General features: G+C 35.9%; 1 protein-coding gene across 3 annotated transcripts in view; it reads right to left on the reverse strand.

Annotated features, from left to right (window-relative positions):
* Nucleotides 1-4,095: 4,095 nt before the first annotated feature.
* LOC123877436 (zinc finger protein rotund-like) overlaps nucleotides 4,096-12,113 on the reverse strand; it is a 109,328-nt gene continuing 101,310 nt past the window's right edge. For all 3 annotated transcript variants that reach the window (XM_045924236.1, XM_045924235.1, XM_045924234.1), the window contains one exon: nucleotides 4,096-8,264. In XM_045924236.1, the coding sequence (XP_045780192.1) occupies nucleotides 7,251-8,264 (1,014 nt within the window). In that variant the 3' untranslated portion in view covers nucleotides 4,096-7,250. The remainder of the gene's footprint in view (nucleotides 8,265-12,113) is intronic.

Consider the following 12,113-nt stretch of genomic DNA (forward strand, 5'->3'; position numbering starts at 1 on the left):
TCAGGTCATGATTATTTATTTCATGAAATCGTAACTAAATACGAAATGCATTTTGACTTCTTTGTGACTTATACAGTCTGTTACACCTGTCAGGTTACATTTTACAAATTGGAGTGAAAATTGCATCTACTAATTTGATATTTGATGATTTGCATAGCAGATTAGAGCCAAACGCATCTATAGGTCGGCTTCTTGTTTTAAAATTTGGTGGGCCGTCTAACTTTTTCCTTAAATCTGGGAGTTTTGTGATTTTATATGATTCTCGTTTAGTTTTTAGGGCGACTAAATGACAATACATATAAAGTATTATTTTGAAATATTCCCTTTTAGTTTATAAGGCGTGAGGTGTAATTTGTAGACCGAAAAAGTTAAAGCGAATTTCTTATCTTATTTATTGTCTTTGTGTCTGTTAATGGGAATCCTTCTGCATCTTTTTCTTAAAAAATGTTTTTGAAGAATTCTCAAAATTCGCTTTTTCTTTTTTGGATTGAAATAACCACAGCAACTATTCTATTTCTAAAATTTTTACTTAGAACTACTAATAGGTGTTTTATTTTTTGCAGCAAATCTCTATCAAGTTTTTTACTTCCTTTTTGAAAAATTATTTTCCTTTGAAGTCAGTTAAAAATAATTCATAGGCCATGTAAAATGTCTTTATATCTAGAATAGTTACGATGGTAAAACCTAAGGTAAATCACAGACTACAGATTTTTTTATGTCCGTTTTTAAAACTACTAACTCTCCTGAAAAATCTGTGTCATTGACTTACCTTTATTAATACAAATCACACCTTACAGTATTTATCTTTAGGTATATTTTGCTTTCTAATTTTTGAATGGTTTGTGCCTGTATGAATTTTACCTACGTAGGTAGAACGACCCCTTTTTATTGTAAATACCTATTTTAAGTACCTTATTTCAATAATTTGCGACTGTTTACTAAATAAAGAAGAAAGTTTCAAAATCGATTTTTAATTTTAAGACCCACTTCTTAGTTCCTACCTACCTATATTAAGAATTTACCTACCTATATATTATATTTTTATATTTTATTCCATTAACATGTATATGATCATAATCATTTTATATCTACCTACATTTTGCCTCTTTTAGGCACTTGTTCCACCGCCGACGAGGAAGCGACTAGCTATCAGCTATAAACGTAAAGCATGTACTTACCATATCGATGTACGTTGTGTCAATAAAAGAGATTTAATATATTAATAGTTGATCGCTGACTGTGCCGCCGTCGAGAACTCTCTCTCCACTAATTTGTCGCAGCGACAAGAGCTATCAAAGAAAAACTCGCTCAGCGACGCTCGTTTGGCGGTCAAGACTCGTGAAGTGTGCGCAGGGATTGATTATGGGGTGTAACAATAAAGCTAGCAAAACTTTATTTATACTACCTTAACACAATCCAATGCCAATAACCAGCCTTGTAGTTTTCTTGATTTAGTATTTTTCAAACCCGTATTGTATAGCCTGCAATGCCCCACCTACGTCGCAGCATACAGCACGGCCAAAGCCTCTCACTAGACCAGACCAGAAATTTAGAAATTATAAAATTCTAAACTCTAGCCGGGAATCGAACCCGGGACCTCCCGCTAATAAGACCATAGCGCTTGCCACTGCGCTAGGGAGGTCGTCACTTTGGACTTTTTTACCAGCCAGGAATCGAACCCGGTATTTTTGTTGTTCAGTTATTCTGCTCACATCGCCATAGAGGTTTTAAAGATAATTAATATATTCGATTTAACGAATAAACGTTCCTTATGAATAATTTTTTATGATTCTTTAAAGTTACAAAAACCGAAAGTTAGATTTTTGATACACTCACACAAACCTACCTTTACTTTTAGTATAGAGAAAATTTTAAATCAATCATAAATATTGATATTATACTTTTATTTCCAAGTTTATTTATTATTTACTTATATTACTACTTTTTGAAGGATCATGAAGAATTATTCAATAGTCATCTATATTTTCTGAGGTGATTAAGGGCATAGAAATAAAATGAATATAGATCTTGGCATAGTTGTAATTAATTTTTAATCAATTTTAAGTAACAAAAAAGATACCGTTCACTTCGATCTAAAATCTTGAAACGGGAACGCCTAGACAAAGCGAAAACTATCCATAAAACGAAAAAATTACTTACAAAAATATTATATTTAATCATAAAAATAAGTTTACACTTAACTAACTAAAAAAAAATCATTACAATATCACATTTCTACTTACAATAGAGAGATATTGGCGACCTTTTTAATCCCTTACAACCGAAGTTAGCTGATCGCATAACTAGCAGCATCGCCGCACGCACAGTACGCGACAAATACACATTTTGTAACATTCAAAATTCGAATGGTGCACCGAAGAAACCGGATACGCGTTGGGGTCCCAAGCTACAGAAAAAAAAACCTCGAACCGGAAAGCGTAACGTTGGCAGACCACTAGATGAACAGAAGCGTCTTATATGAAACTAGTGGCAGGGAGCTGGTCGATTCAGGCAAAGCAAGATGTGTGGAAGTGTACCTACAAGAGACATATTATGTCTAGCAGTGAACAACTATGATCTATCGGTTGACGGCGCCGGGACAGCTGAAGAAATGTAATGGATAGTGCCGAGATATCATAGTTGAAATCAATTTATTGGTACGATCTGATTAATTTCATTTTTTCTAATCTCATTATTTTCAGTGCCTTAATATTTAGGAAGACATACTTTGTTCGAAATAACTATTAACTACCTGAACCCCAGAACTTTTAACCTTCCTTTTTAACCCCCGACCCAAAAACAGAGGTATTGTAAGTTTGTCGTGTGTATCTGTGTATCTATCTGTGGAATTCTCCTAAACTAATGAACCGATTTTAATTTAGTTTTTTTTGTTTGAAAGATGCTTAATCGAGAGTGTTCTTAGCTATAATCCAAGAAAATCGGTTTAGCCGTTTGAAAGTTATCAGCTCTTTTCTAGTAACTGTAACCTTCAATTGTCGGGGGTGTTATAAATTATTAATTTACACTTGTACTAACACCACATAATAATAAACAACGCAGAAATCAATTCTATGAACACGATCAAAAATCAGTAAATCATCCCGTGAAAATTGACGCGAGTTGGCAGATAATATTTCAGCATCCTTACAATGAGCATGCAACATAGTTCTGACGACTGATAGAGGAATTTCAAGGTATTGGAATAGCGACCTGCGCCTAAAGATCCTTCACTACGTAGACAGGCGACATTAAACGAATCCTTGTAAGCTACTGAAAACTAGCAACGTAAAACTGTGATTTATGAAATCCCTTACAAAAGACCTGTATTATATGGCAGAGTACGTCCATCGATTCGACTTCTGAAGTTATTCACCGTGTGTGCAGTCAATGCATGCGGTGCGTACGGTCGTGCTTGCGTGCTGACAGGTGTGCGAACAACCTACAAAAATTTGGATAAATTCTTGGCTCAATGTCATCTATCTACATTGCGCGTAAGCACTATAACAAATTCGGAAGAGATTTAATATTGCATTACGATACAATAATTAATAAAAAAAAAACAATAATTTGTACAAGAACTTAAAATTAGCATTTGGCTAACTTTGTGACAAACGGACAGACGGCAATACACTTATAGACTTAGAGCGAGTGAACTATTCTTTCAAAGTGTTCTTAACCAAAATGTTCATAAAATACATCGACACTTTTATATACATCATAATTCATAAATTTAGATTCACCAACATTATTATCAACCTATCGTCGGCCCACTACTGAGCATGGATCTAGTCATAGCCATAGTCCACCACGCTGGTCAAGTGCGGATTGGCAGACTTCACAAACCTTTGAGAACATTACGGAGAACTCTCAGGCATGCAGGTTTCCTCACCATGTTTTCTTTCACCGGTAAATGAAGTGATATTTACCTACTTGTTTAAAACGCGCTTACTTACCTACGAAAAGTTAGAAATGCGTGTCCGGTGTCGAACCCCGACCCCGGGAGGTCGCCTTTTCAACTAGGTTAACTGATCAGGTTCGAATAGTCTTAACTTAGATTTAGATTGGTTTGTTAAATTTAAGTGCCACAACATTTTGCATAAAATGTCCCACAAACAATGTTACATTCGTCCGGCCCAAAAAAGTTTTTAGTATTCTGTCAAGAAATTCTCAGTAGGAGCTCTTAGTTGGGGTTGCGCACCCATGAGCCTCGCAAAGTCCGACGCCTGATCCGTCTCCAGTCGTGTCGAATTGCCATCCCTTCGAACTTGAGAGTGAGGGTACACACTCTTTGTGACATATCTTCTGCGTAATTGGCTCGTTAATATTATAGTAATTAAAAGAATTGTTGCATGGTGGTGGTGGTGGTGGCATTAGTGTCGTCCAGTTAGGTTATTGATATGCACAGTGTCTGTTTGATATTAATATAAAATATGTATAAGCATTTGACCCTGTAAGAACATTTTGAAAAAACAGTCCACTTGCTCTTAGACCACTAGTCCCCAAGGAACAGTGTCCTGAATCACAATTAACCACAACCTAAGAATTCGTAACCTAATAAAAAAAAGATCAATAGCAAATCAACTTTTAGACGAAAGATTTTCGAAAAATACACCTCTCCCCTGCACTTCGTCTCCTATCACATTTTTTAAAGACTACACAATATTATGCAATTTTCCAAAAGAAATAAATCAACAATATTTCGTATACTTTAAAATTAGACTAATTACTTAGGTCGGTTTTTGGTCTAATATAAACTTTTAAGAACGTGTTATTTCTGAAGCTTATGAGCTTCAGTGCCTTAACTGAACTGTCATTTTTCGTACTGAAAAAATTAAAAAAAGCCTTTTTACTCGAAAATCTAGATAAAGATTTTTGAATCTATCTACCGTTTTGCGCAAACAAGCACTAATATCTCTGTAATATTATGTAGGTTGCATGTTACTAGCGACCTCCTACTCCTACCGAGAAGAATCAGCAAGAAACTCGGCGGTTGCTCTTTGGTATGGAATCCTTCGTGGGCAGGTTCTATTAGCACTTGACTGTTTTTTTAAAAGTTTACATTCAGTGGTAGATCACTTGAAGATTGAAAAACACTTGTAAAATGTTTATTCGTGTAAAAGGTCTTTCGGTTTCTATTGTATTGTATTAAGTAATTCTTTTAACTGATTAAATATTGATTACCTCTAAAAAATGACTCCTATGAAATCGGTCTTCATTTGGCTAGAATTTAGATGGTTGTAATACGAAAAAGTGAAACAGTTCAGTTTAGATTGCATATTGACTCGTAATAAAAGTTGATCGTAGACACGGCAATCATTAGACAACTGATTTTTTATATTAACGCTTTATCAAAAATTGAAGTAAACAAAGGTATATAATTGTGCGAATGCAATTACATTGCTAAAAAACTTCAATAAATAATAAGATTGAGTGATGTCAATCAATCGTCCAATTTGCGCTATCGATAAAATTTGACGATGAACAAAATATCAACTGTTAAGTACAATCCGAAACTTGAAACAGAGGTATGGAGTATTGCCAATTTGATCTTCATTGACACCAAAATTTTAACAAATAGACAAATTTAAGTGCCATTCGAGTACCTGCAATGTATCCATTACCAACGACATCTTACGTCTAATATAATTGAGCATAAGCATTTTAGACTTAAAAGAAAAAATATTTTCAATAAATTTCAAGGTTTCTCAAAAAATGTGTATTCAGTATTTACAAAATATTTACAAAAGTGCGCTTTTATCGATATCGATAGATGAGAATAAGCGATTTTGGCCACCCGTCGATATTTTTACATTACATAAGACGTTATTGTATAAATAAGTACAAATTGAAAATGTATTCAGCCTTCAAGATTGTGGTATAATTTTACGCATAAATAAATAAAAAAAAGGATAAAGGTAAAAAAGTGATTTTAAATTAAGCTGTTATCATAATTAAGATTTATTTGAAAATATAAACATTGTTACATATTGTAAACTATATAATATTCAAATTTATTATTTGAAAAATTTACAAAGCTGCCCAAAATTACGAAATACAATCACAACCTCTAATATTAACACCAAAATTACTCATAGAATAATAAAAATAACCCTAACTTTTAAACAGATAGGTAACACTAATTACTTCATCTCAATCCAGTACCGATAAATATACAAATCTGAAGGAAGACCACATTTTCTAATCCGTCAACTAAGATCGTAGAATAATAGATAATGAAAAAGTAAAGCTTAATAAGAATTTAATCGATCTAAGTAGGAACTGAGTGCAAATGTGATGGTTTTAGAGATCTGTCATGTCTACTACTCCTTAACGTATACAATAAAATGCAACAGATTAAAGAAAAATCAATTTTCAAGAGGAATTTTATATTCTATCGATATTGTAACTCATCAATCAATCAGGAACTCTGTTTTTCTATTAAATATATTTCAATCAACACATTATATACTGCATATTTCATGTTTCAAAACAACTATGGTTCGTATGGTTGAAATTATCATTTTCATAAAATGTGTCCTTAAAATCAATAAACTGTATATCTTTTTACAATTAAAATAATATTTTATTAACATATTTTAGTATTTTCAGAGTTAAAATGTGATTAAATTTACAGAAAAATTAAAATTCATAGAGAGAAGTATTATTATGCCTAAAAATGCCTGTAAAGCCTTTTGATTATGCATTTGTATTATAATTTTTCTTATAAATTTTCAGAGCCAACTTCTGATATTATTGCTTTGACATTTTAATTTAAAGATTAGTTTTCTTCAAGACAGCTGTAAAACACTATTACAAAATACAAATAAGGAAAAACAAACTTAACATCATTTTTATTTGCTTTTCATTTGCTTAGTAAAATTAAATTATAACAATTAAACTGCTATAGGCGGTCACTGGTGCTCTAATGAAAACTAATCGATAAGAGATAAATTCAAAAATTGTCCTCACAACATCTGAAATCACATTTCATACCCAATATATTTTGTTTACATTTACTCACAAAATTCAGAATTTTTTACAGAATATCGATATAAGTCTAAAAAGTGAACTTCGCATCACTAAATGATAAACGAATTTCGTATTTCATACATATATTTTAATACCACCAAAATCTGTCTTGGAGAGCGAGATTCTAAACATTTTTAATAATTTTCGTTATTTTTCTTTATAGACTAATAATACCATCATAAGTTCTAAAGTAAGTGCACCTACAGGAAACGGCAAGGAGGTTACTGCTTGTCCTTGTGAGATAGGGAGTGGGGAAGGATGTGCTCCGCTGGCAACAGGGCGGACGGCTGGTGTGCGTAGTTCCGAATTTGGTGAAGTGATATCAGTTGGTTAGGGAATGAGTTAGGCTGTTGCTTCCCTTGCTGAAAGTGCAACGGGTCGTAGAGGTAAGGTCGTGTAGGAAGCGCGCTATGATGGGAGAGTCCGTTTAGGTGTGGCGCCATCGAGTTTATCGGTGTGAACGCGGAATTCGCAGCCGACGAAACGGGGGGTTGGATACGATCCTCTTGACTCTCGTGTTGAGCGAACAACGCCCTCTGTTGCTGGAGCTGGTGTTCGTGATGGTCATCGTTCTCTCTTTGCTGATGATATCCTCCGTCATCAGACATATGTGCCGCGGAGTCCGGACTGACTTTGGGCCAGTAGGGGTGATCTGCGAACGGCGCGGCGGTAGGCGCGGCCGCGGCTAAGGACCTGTTGAGCCCGCTCAGTCCTAACGCAGAAATCGGCGGCCTTTTATCAGCCCTCTCCGCGTGCTTGTTCATATGTTTACTTAAGTACGTCTCCTGGGTGTAACTCTTGCCGCAGTATTGGCAGATGTGGGTTTTTAAGTGCTTGGATTCTTTGTGCTTAGGAATGTGTTCGAGCAGGTCCTTCTCGTGGGTGAAACACTTGTAGCAGGAGTTGCATTTGAACGGCTTGTCGGTTTGGTGGCAGCGGCTGTGGCTCTGGAGGTTTGAGAGTTGGGAGAAGGCCTTGGTGCACCCTATCTGGGTGCATCGGTAGGGCTTGTCACCTGTGTGGGTGCGGATGTGCTGCTGGAGATGGGAGAGCTGGGTGAACTTGCGCTGGCATATCTCGCAGCGGTAAGGTTTGATGCCGAGGTGGATGCGCGAGTGCTGGGCCAGGTAGGAGGAGTTGGCGAAGGCCTTGGGGCACTGAGTGCAGCGGTAGGGCTTCGCCTCGCGCAGGTGGATCTGCGTGTGCAGCTGCAGGTCTGCTTTGGAGCCGAACACCTGGAAAAATGGAAAAGAGACGCATTAGTTTTTTGTTCATATTTCTTTAAGTTGGGTTTGCAAAAACATTCGATAGAAATGATAGAATATAAGCGCTGATTCATTCACACATAAAATTATACCTAATTATGAGAATGAGATCTTTTCTTATTCCTGAGTGGTTTTTATTAAAACTAAGATACCCTAGACGTCGGCCTAAAAGATGAGAGCAAACGTCTTAATTATACAAAATTTCATGGTAGCAAATATTTGTATTAGGTTGTCTCGGTTACCCTAAACAAACAAAACAACCTAAAGCTAAGGATTATGAAGGATCGAATAAAATATATCCAATTAAAGTATAAAACTCATCGGTGGCTTCATCCGAAAGTGAGTTCTGCCCTTGAACGACATCCGCAGCTAGCCGGAACTAATTGTTCTCAGTTTGAGCGAAACATCAGATTTTTTTATTTGCCCAAGATCATAAGGCTATGTTTAGAATGCGTTATTTTTCCTCTTTACCCCTTGTTTAAATAAAACTTCTTTAGAAGTGCCTAGACTTAGAGGGTATTTTTTCGTACGAAAGTAACGTTCGCGTTGCTCCCACGAAGAAAAAAAAATATTTTACTTATTTATTTATTTATAAAGTCTTTAAATATCTGAAAAGAGCATCCGCCGAGTTTCTTCCTAGTTTTCTTCGATAGAAAAGGCACCAGTGCGTGGTAGATTCTTTTGACAATTCGAGTCAGACTCGCGCACTGAGGGTTCCGTACTCGGGTATTTTTTCCAAGATTTTGCACGATAAATCAAAAACAGGCATAAAAAAAATGTCTGTTTTAGAATGTACAGGTAAAGCCTTTTCATATGATACCCCACTTGGTATAGTTATCTTACTTTGAAAATTGAAACATATTTTTTTTTAATGATGGAACCACAATTTCAGTACTTGTGCTACAAGACCTACCTACTTGCCAAATTTCATGATTCTAGGTCAACGGGAAGTTCCTCATAGGTTTTCTTAATAGACACGACAGACAGACGGACGGACGGACGGACAGACAGATAGACAGACAGAGTGATAGACAGACAGAGAGACAGAAAACAAAGTGATTCTATAAGGGTTCCGTTTCTCCTTTTGAGTTTCAGAACCTCAAAAATGGCACAACATCGTGAAGAAGGTGATAACTCAAAGGAACCACTATCCGCAAAATTAAAGGACCGACGACGCCAGAAGATCAATCCCTGGAATTTCTATTTTTTTTTTTGACAGGAAAATTATTAACATGTGAACGTAGCCTAACACGGCAATAAAGGCAGGATGCCACCTTCACGGCTGTTTTCACGCGTCGTGGTTAGGCGGCTTCCTCAACTTAATCTACTGGACGATCTCGGTAATTATAAACATCAATAGCATTCATATTTATTAAAAATCCACATTTGTGTGTACCTATTGTTAATGTTCAAATTATATTATACTGCTTAACTTAAATTTAAATTAGACACATATACATATTTGCTCTATTCTCTTCGAAAAAATAAATATGAGTAAGTAGGTGCCGAATAATAATTTGATTATGTAACAACAGAGAACATATTTAAGAGAGGTTTTTCGATAAACAATTTTTACTTTGTTGCAAAGGTTTCTTCTGAAGAATAATACAGTAACAAAAATATAGCAATAACCCTTTAACCATTCAAAACAAGACCATTAAAGTCAAGGTTAAGTACCATTCGAGATTTTAGCCTTAGATTTTTTTTGTGTGTGAGTTAGTTAGGTAGAGAGAATGCTAATAATTGACAAGGCAAAAAAACTTAAAAGGAGACCCAGAAAAAGATTGATACAGATTGCGTGAAAGAAGACCTATAGAAAACTGGAAAGTTTACCTTTTTTTTATAACTAAATGGGCTTGCGCTTGACTGCAATCACACCAAGCAAGAGATGATGCAGCCTAAGGTGGAGCGCGCCTGCCCAGAAGGGGCCTATTCACTCTTCTTTTGAAAGTACCAATATTATAGCTAGCGGGAAGCACGGAAGCCGGAAGGGCATCCCATATTCTAGCAATGCGTATTAGAAACGAGGAAGCAAATCGCTTCATAGAAGAAAGAAGTAAAAGATAGGACCGAATGAACAAAATCGTAGGGGAAACGAACGTTGAGGTTGTAACGCTGTAGGAAGTAATCAAGTAAAAAACAAGTCGGGTAAATTATTCCAAACATTTTAAGATTTAGAGATGTAGTCTTCATAATATTGGCTAATATATTTCGATAATGATGTTGCTAAATTGCCCCAAAGTGTTATAGTTACAACGCGTGCCAAGTGGGTACGTGTTATAATAGAACGCCGGCACTCTTCGCACACTCAAAAGGCAGTTTCTGTAACGCATCGACACTCATTGTGATCTCCCAAATTAGTTTCTGGGCTGAAATACGCGCGTCATCGTACCGAGACGTTGTATTCAATGTCCAACAATAGTAGGCCAAGAATCAGTGGAAAATAAAGTGGTAAGGTGAAGTAAAAAGCATACTTGGCTGAGTTTGTTGTGGGCTTCTTCGCAGACCAGGGCGCTTTTGAAGCCCTCGTAGCTTTAGTTTTAAGCTTAAGTAATTTATTAGCCTCAAGACACGCTTATTTTACAAATTCAACAATTGGCAATCAAAGTGTACAATAGTACCCATTTAATAAGTGAATCGTTGACTAGTCAGTCAATAGCGCTCCGTTCGCGAAACCAATGGGAGCCGCAGGTTAGAATCCTGCGAATTTAGCCTTGAAGTATAAGTAAATACACTAGGTATTATAAATATTATAAATGTTTTTTTTTTTTTAACAAATGCTTGGATTTTAAAAGATTGTAATATAATATCCTTACCATAACCTATAGTATTCGCAAACTCATAACTTCATGCAATAAATAGAAATATCCTGACTCAAGTAGTCACTGATTGACTTATCAACGCTTGGCCCAAATCCTTGGACCTTAGATAGATAATATGCAAGATAAAAGGCCGGAATTTTCAAAAATTCCCATGGGAGCAAAGTTGTGGACGGTTACCACTTACTAGCTACTGAAAGTAACTGTAATGTCAAACTTGATCGTAATCCTTACAGACTTTAACAAGCACCTCTTTAAAATTTTACACCAGGTCTCCAACTATAAAGCCTATGGGCCACGTTCCTACGGGCACCGGATTCTATTCAAGCACGACTCAATTTCAACTCGCCTATAAAACTTTTCATCATTGTGATATTAATCTTGAGTACCAAACAAATAGAGTTCAAATTACATCATCAACGTATTCGTATTGTTGAAAACTGCTTTGCAATGAATGAAATTCAAAAGGCTGCTGACAACGTGACAGATACAAATAAAATTAAACTGTTAAACTAATGATGTTAAAGTTGAATTTAGTAAAACATTTGATGAGGTTAGTAAGGCTGTTCAAGTTACTAGAGTTATAGGATACGGTAGCACGTTGCATGACTTGTCAGAAAATGCAAACACGATCCCGATTGGTCACAGCCGGAACATAATTAAAGTTTGGAGCACTAGTTAATGGCGTGAGGCTGTGGATTCGAGGTGGTGGATGACTTTTAATAGGACTTCGTAAAGGATTGATTCAACGGAGAGGAATCTGTGGCAAATTGGTCTTACATTATACCTTCCGCTCAGTTTTACACTGTTTCGACTAACTACTCAGAATTATTTTCTTATCATGCAGTTTTGATGGCGATTTGTGCCTTTTATAATCATACTAGCTGACGCCCGCGACTTCGTCCGCGTGAATTTAGGTTTTTTCGAAATCCCGTGGGAACTCTTTGGTTTTCCGGGATAAAAAGTAGCCTATGTGCTAATCCAGCATATTATCTATCTC

Source organism: Maniola jurtina, chromosome 23 (assembly GCF_905333055.1).
Source record: "Maniola jurtina chromosome 23, ilManJurt1.1, whole genome shotgun sequence".
Lineage (NCBI taxonomy): Eukaryota > Metazoa > Arthropoda > Insecta > Lepidoptera > Nymphalidae > Maniola > Maniola jurtina.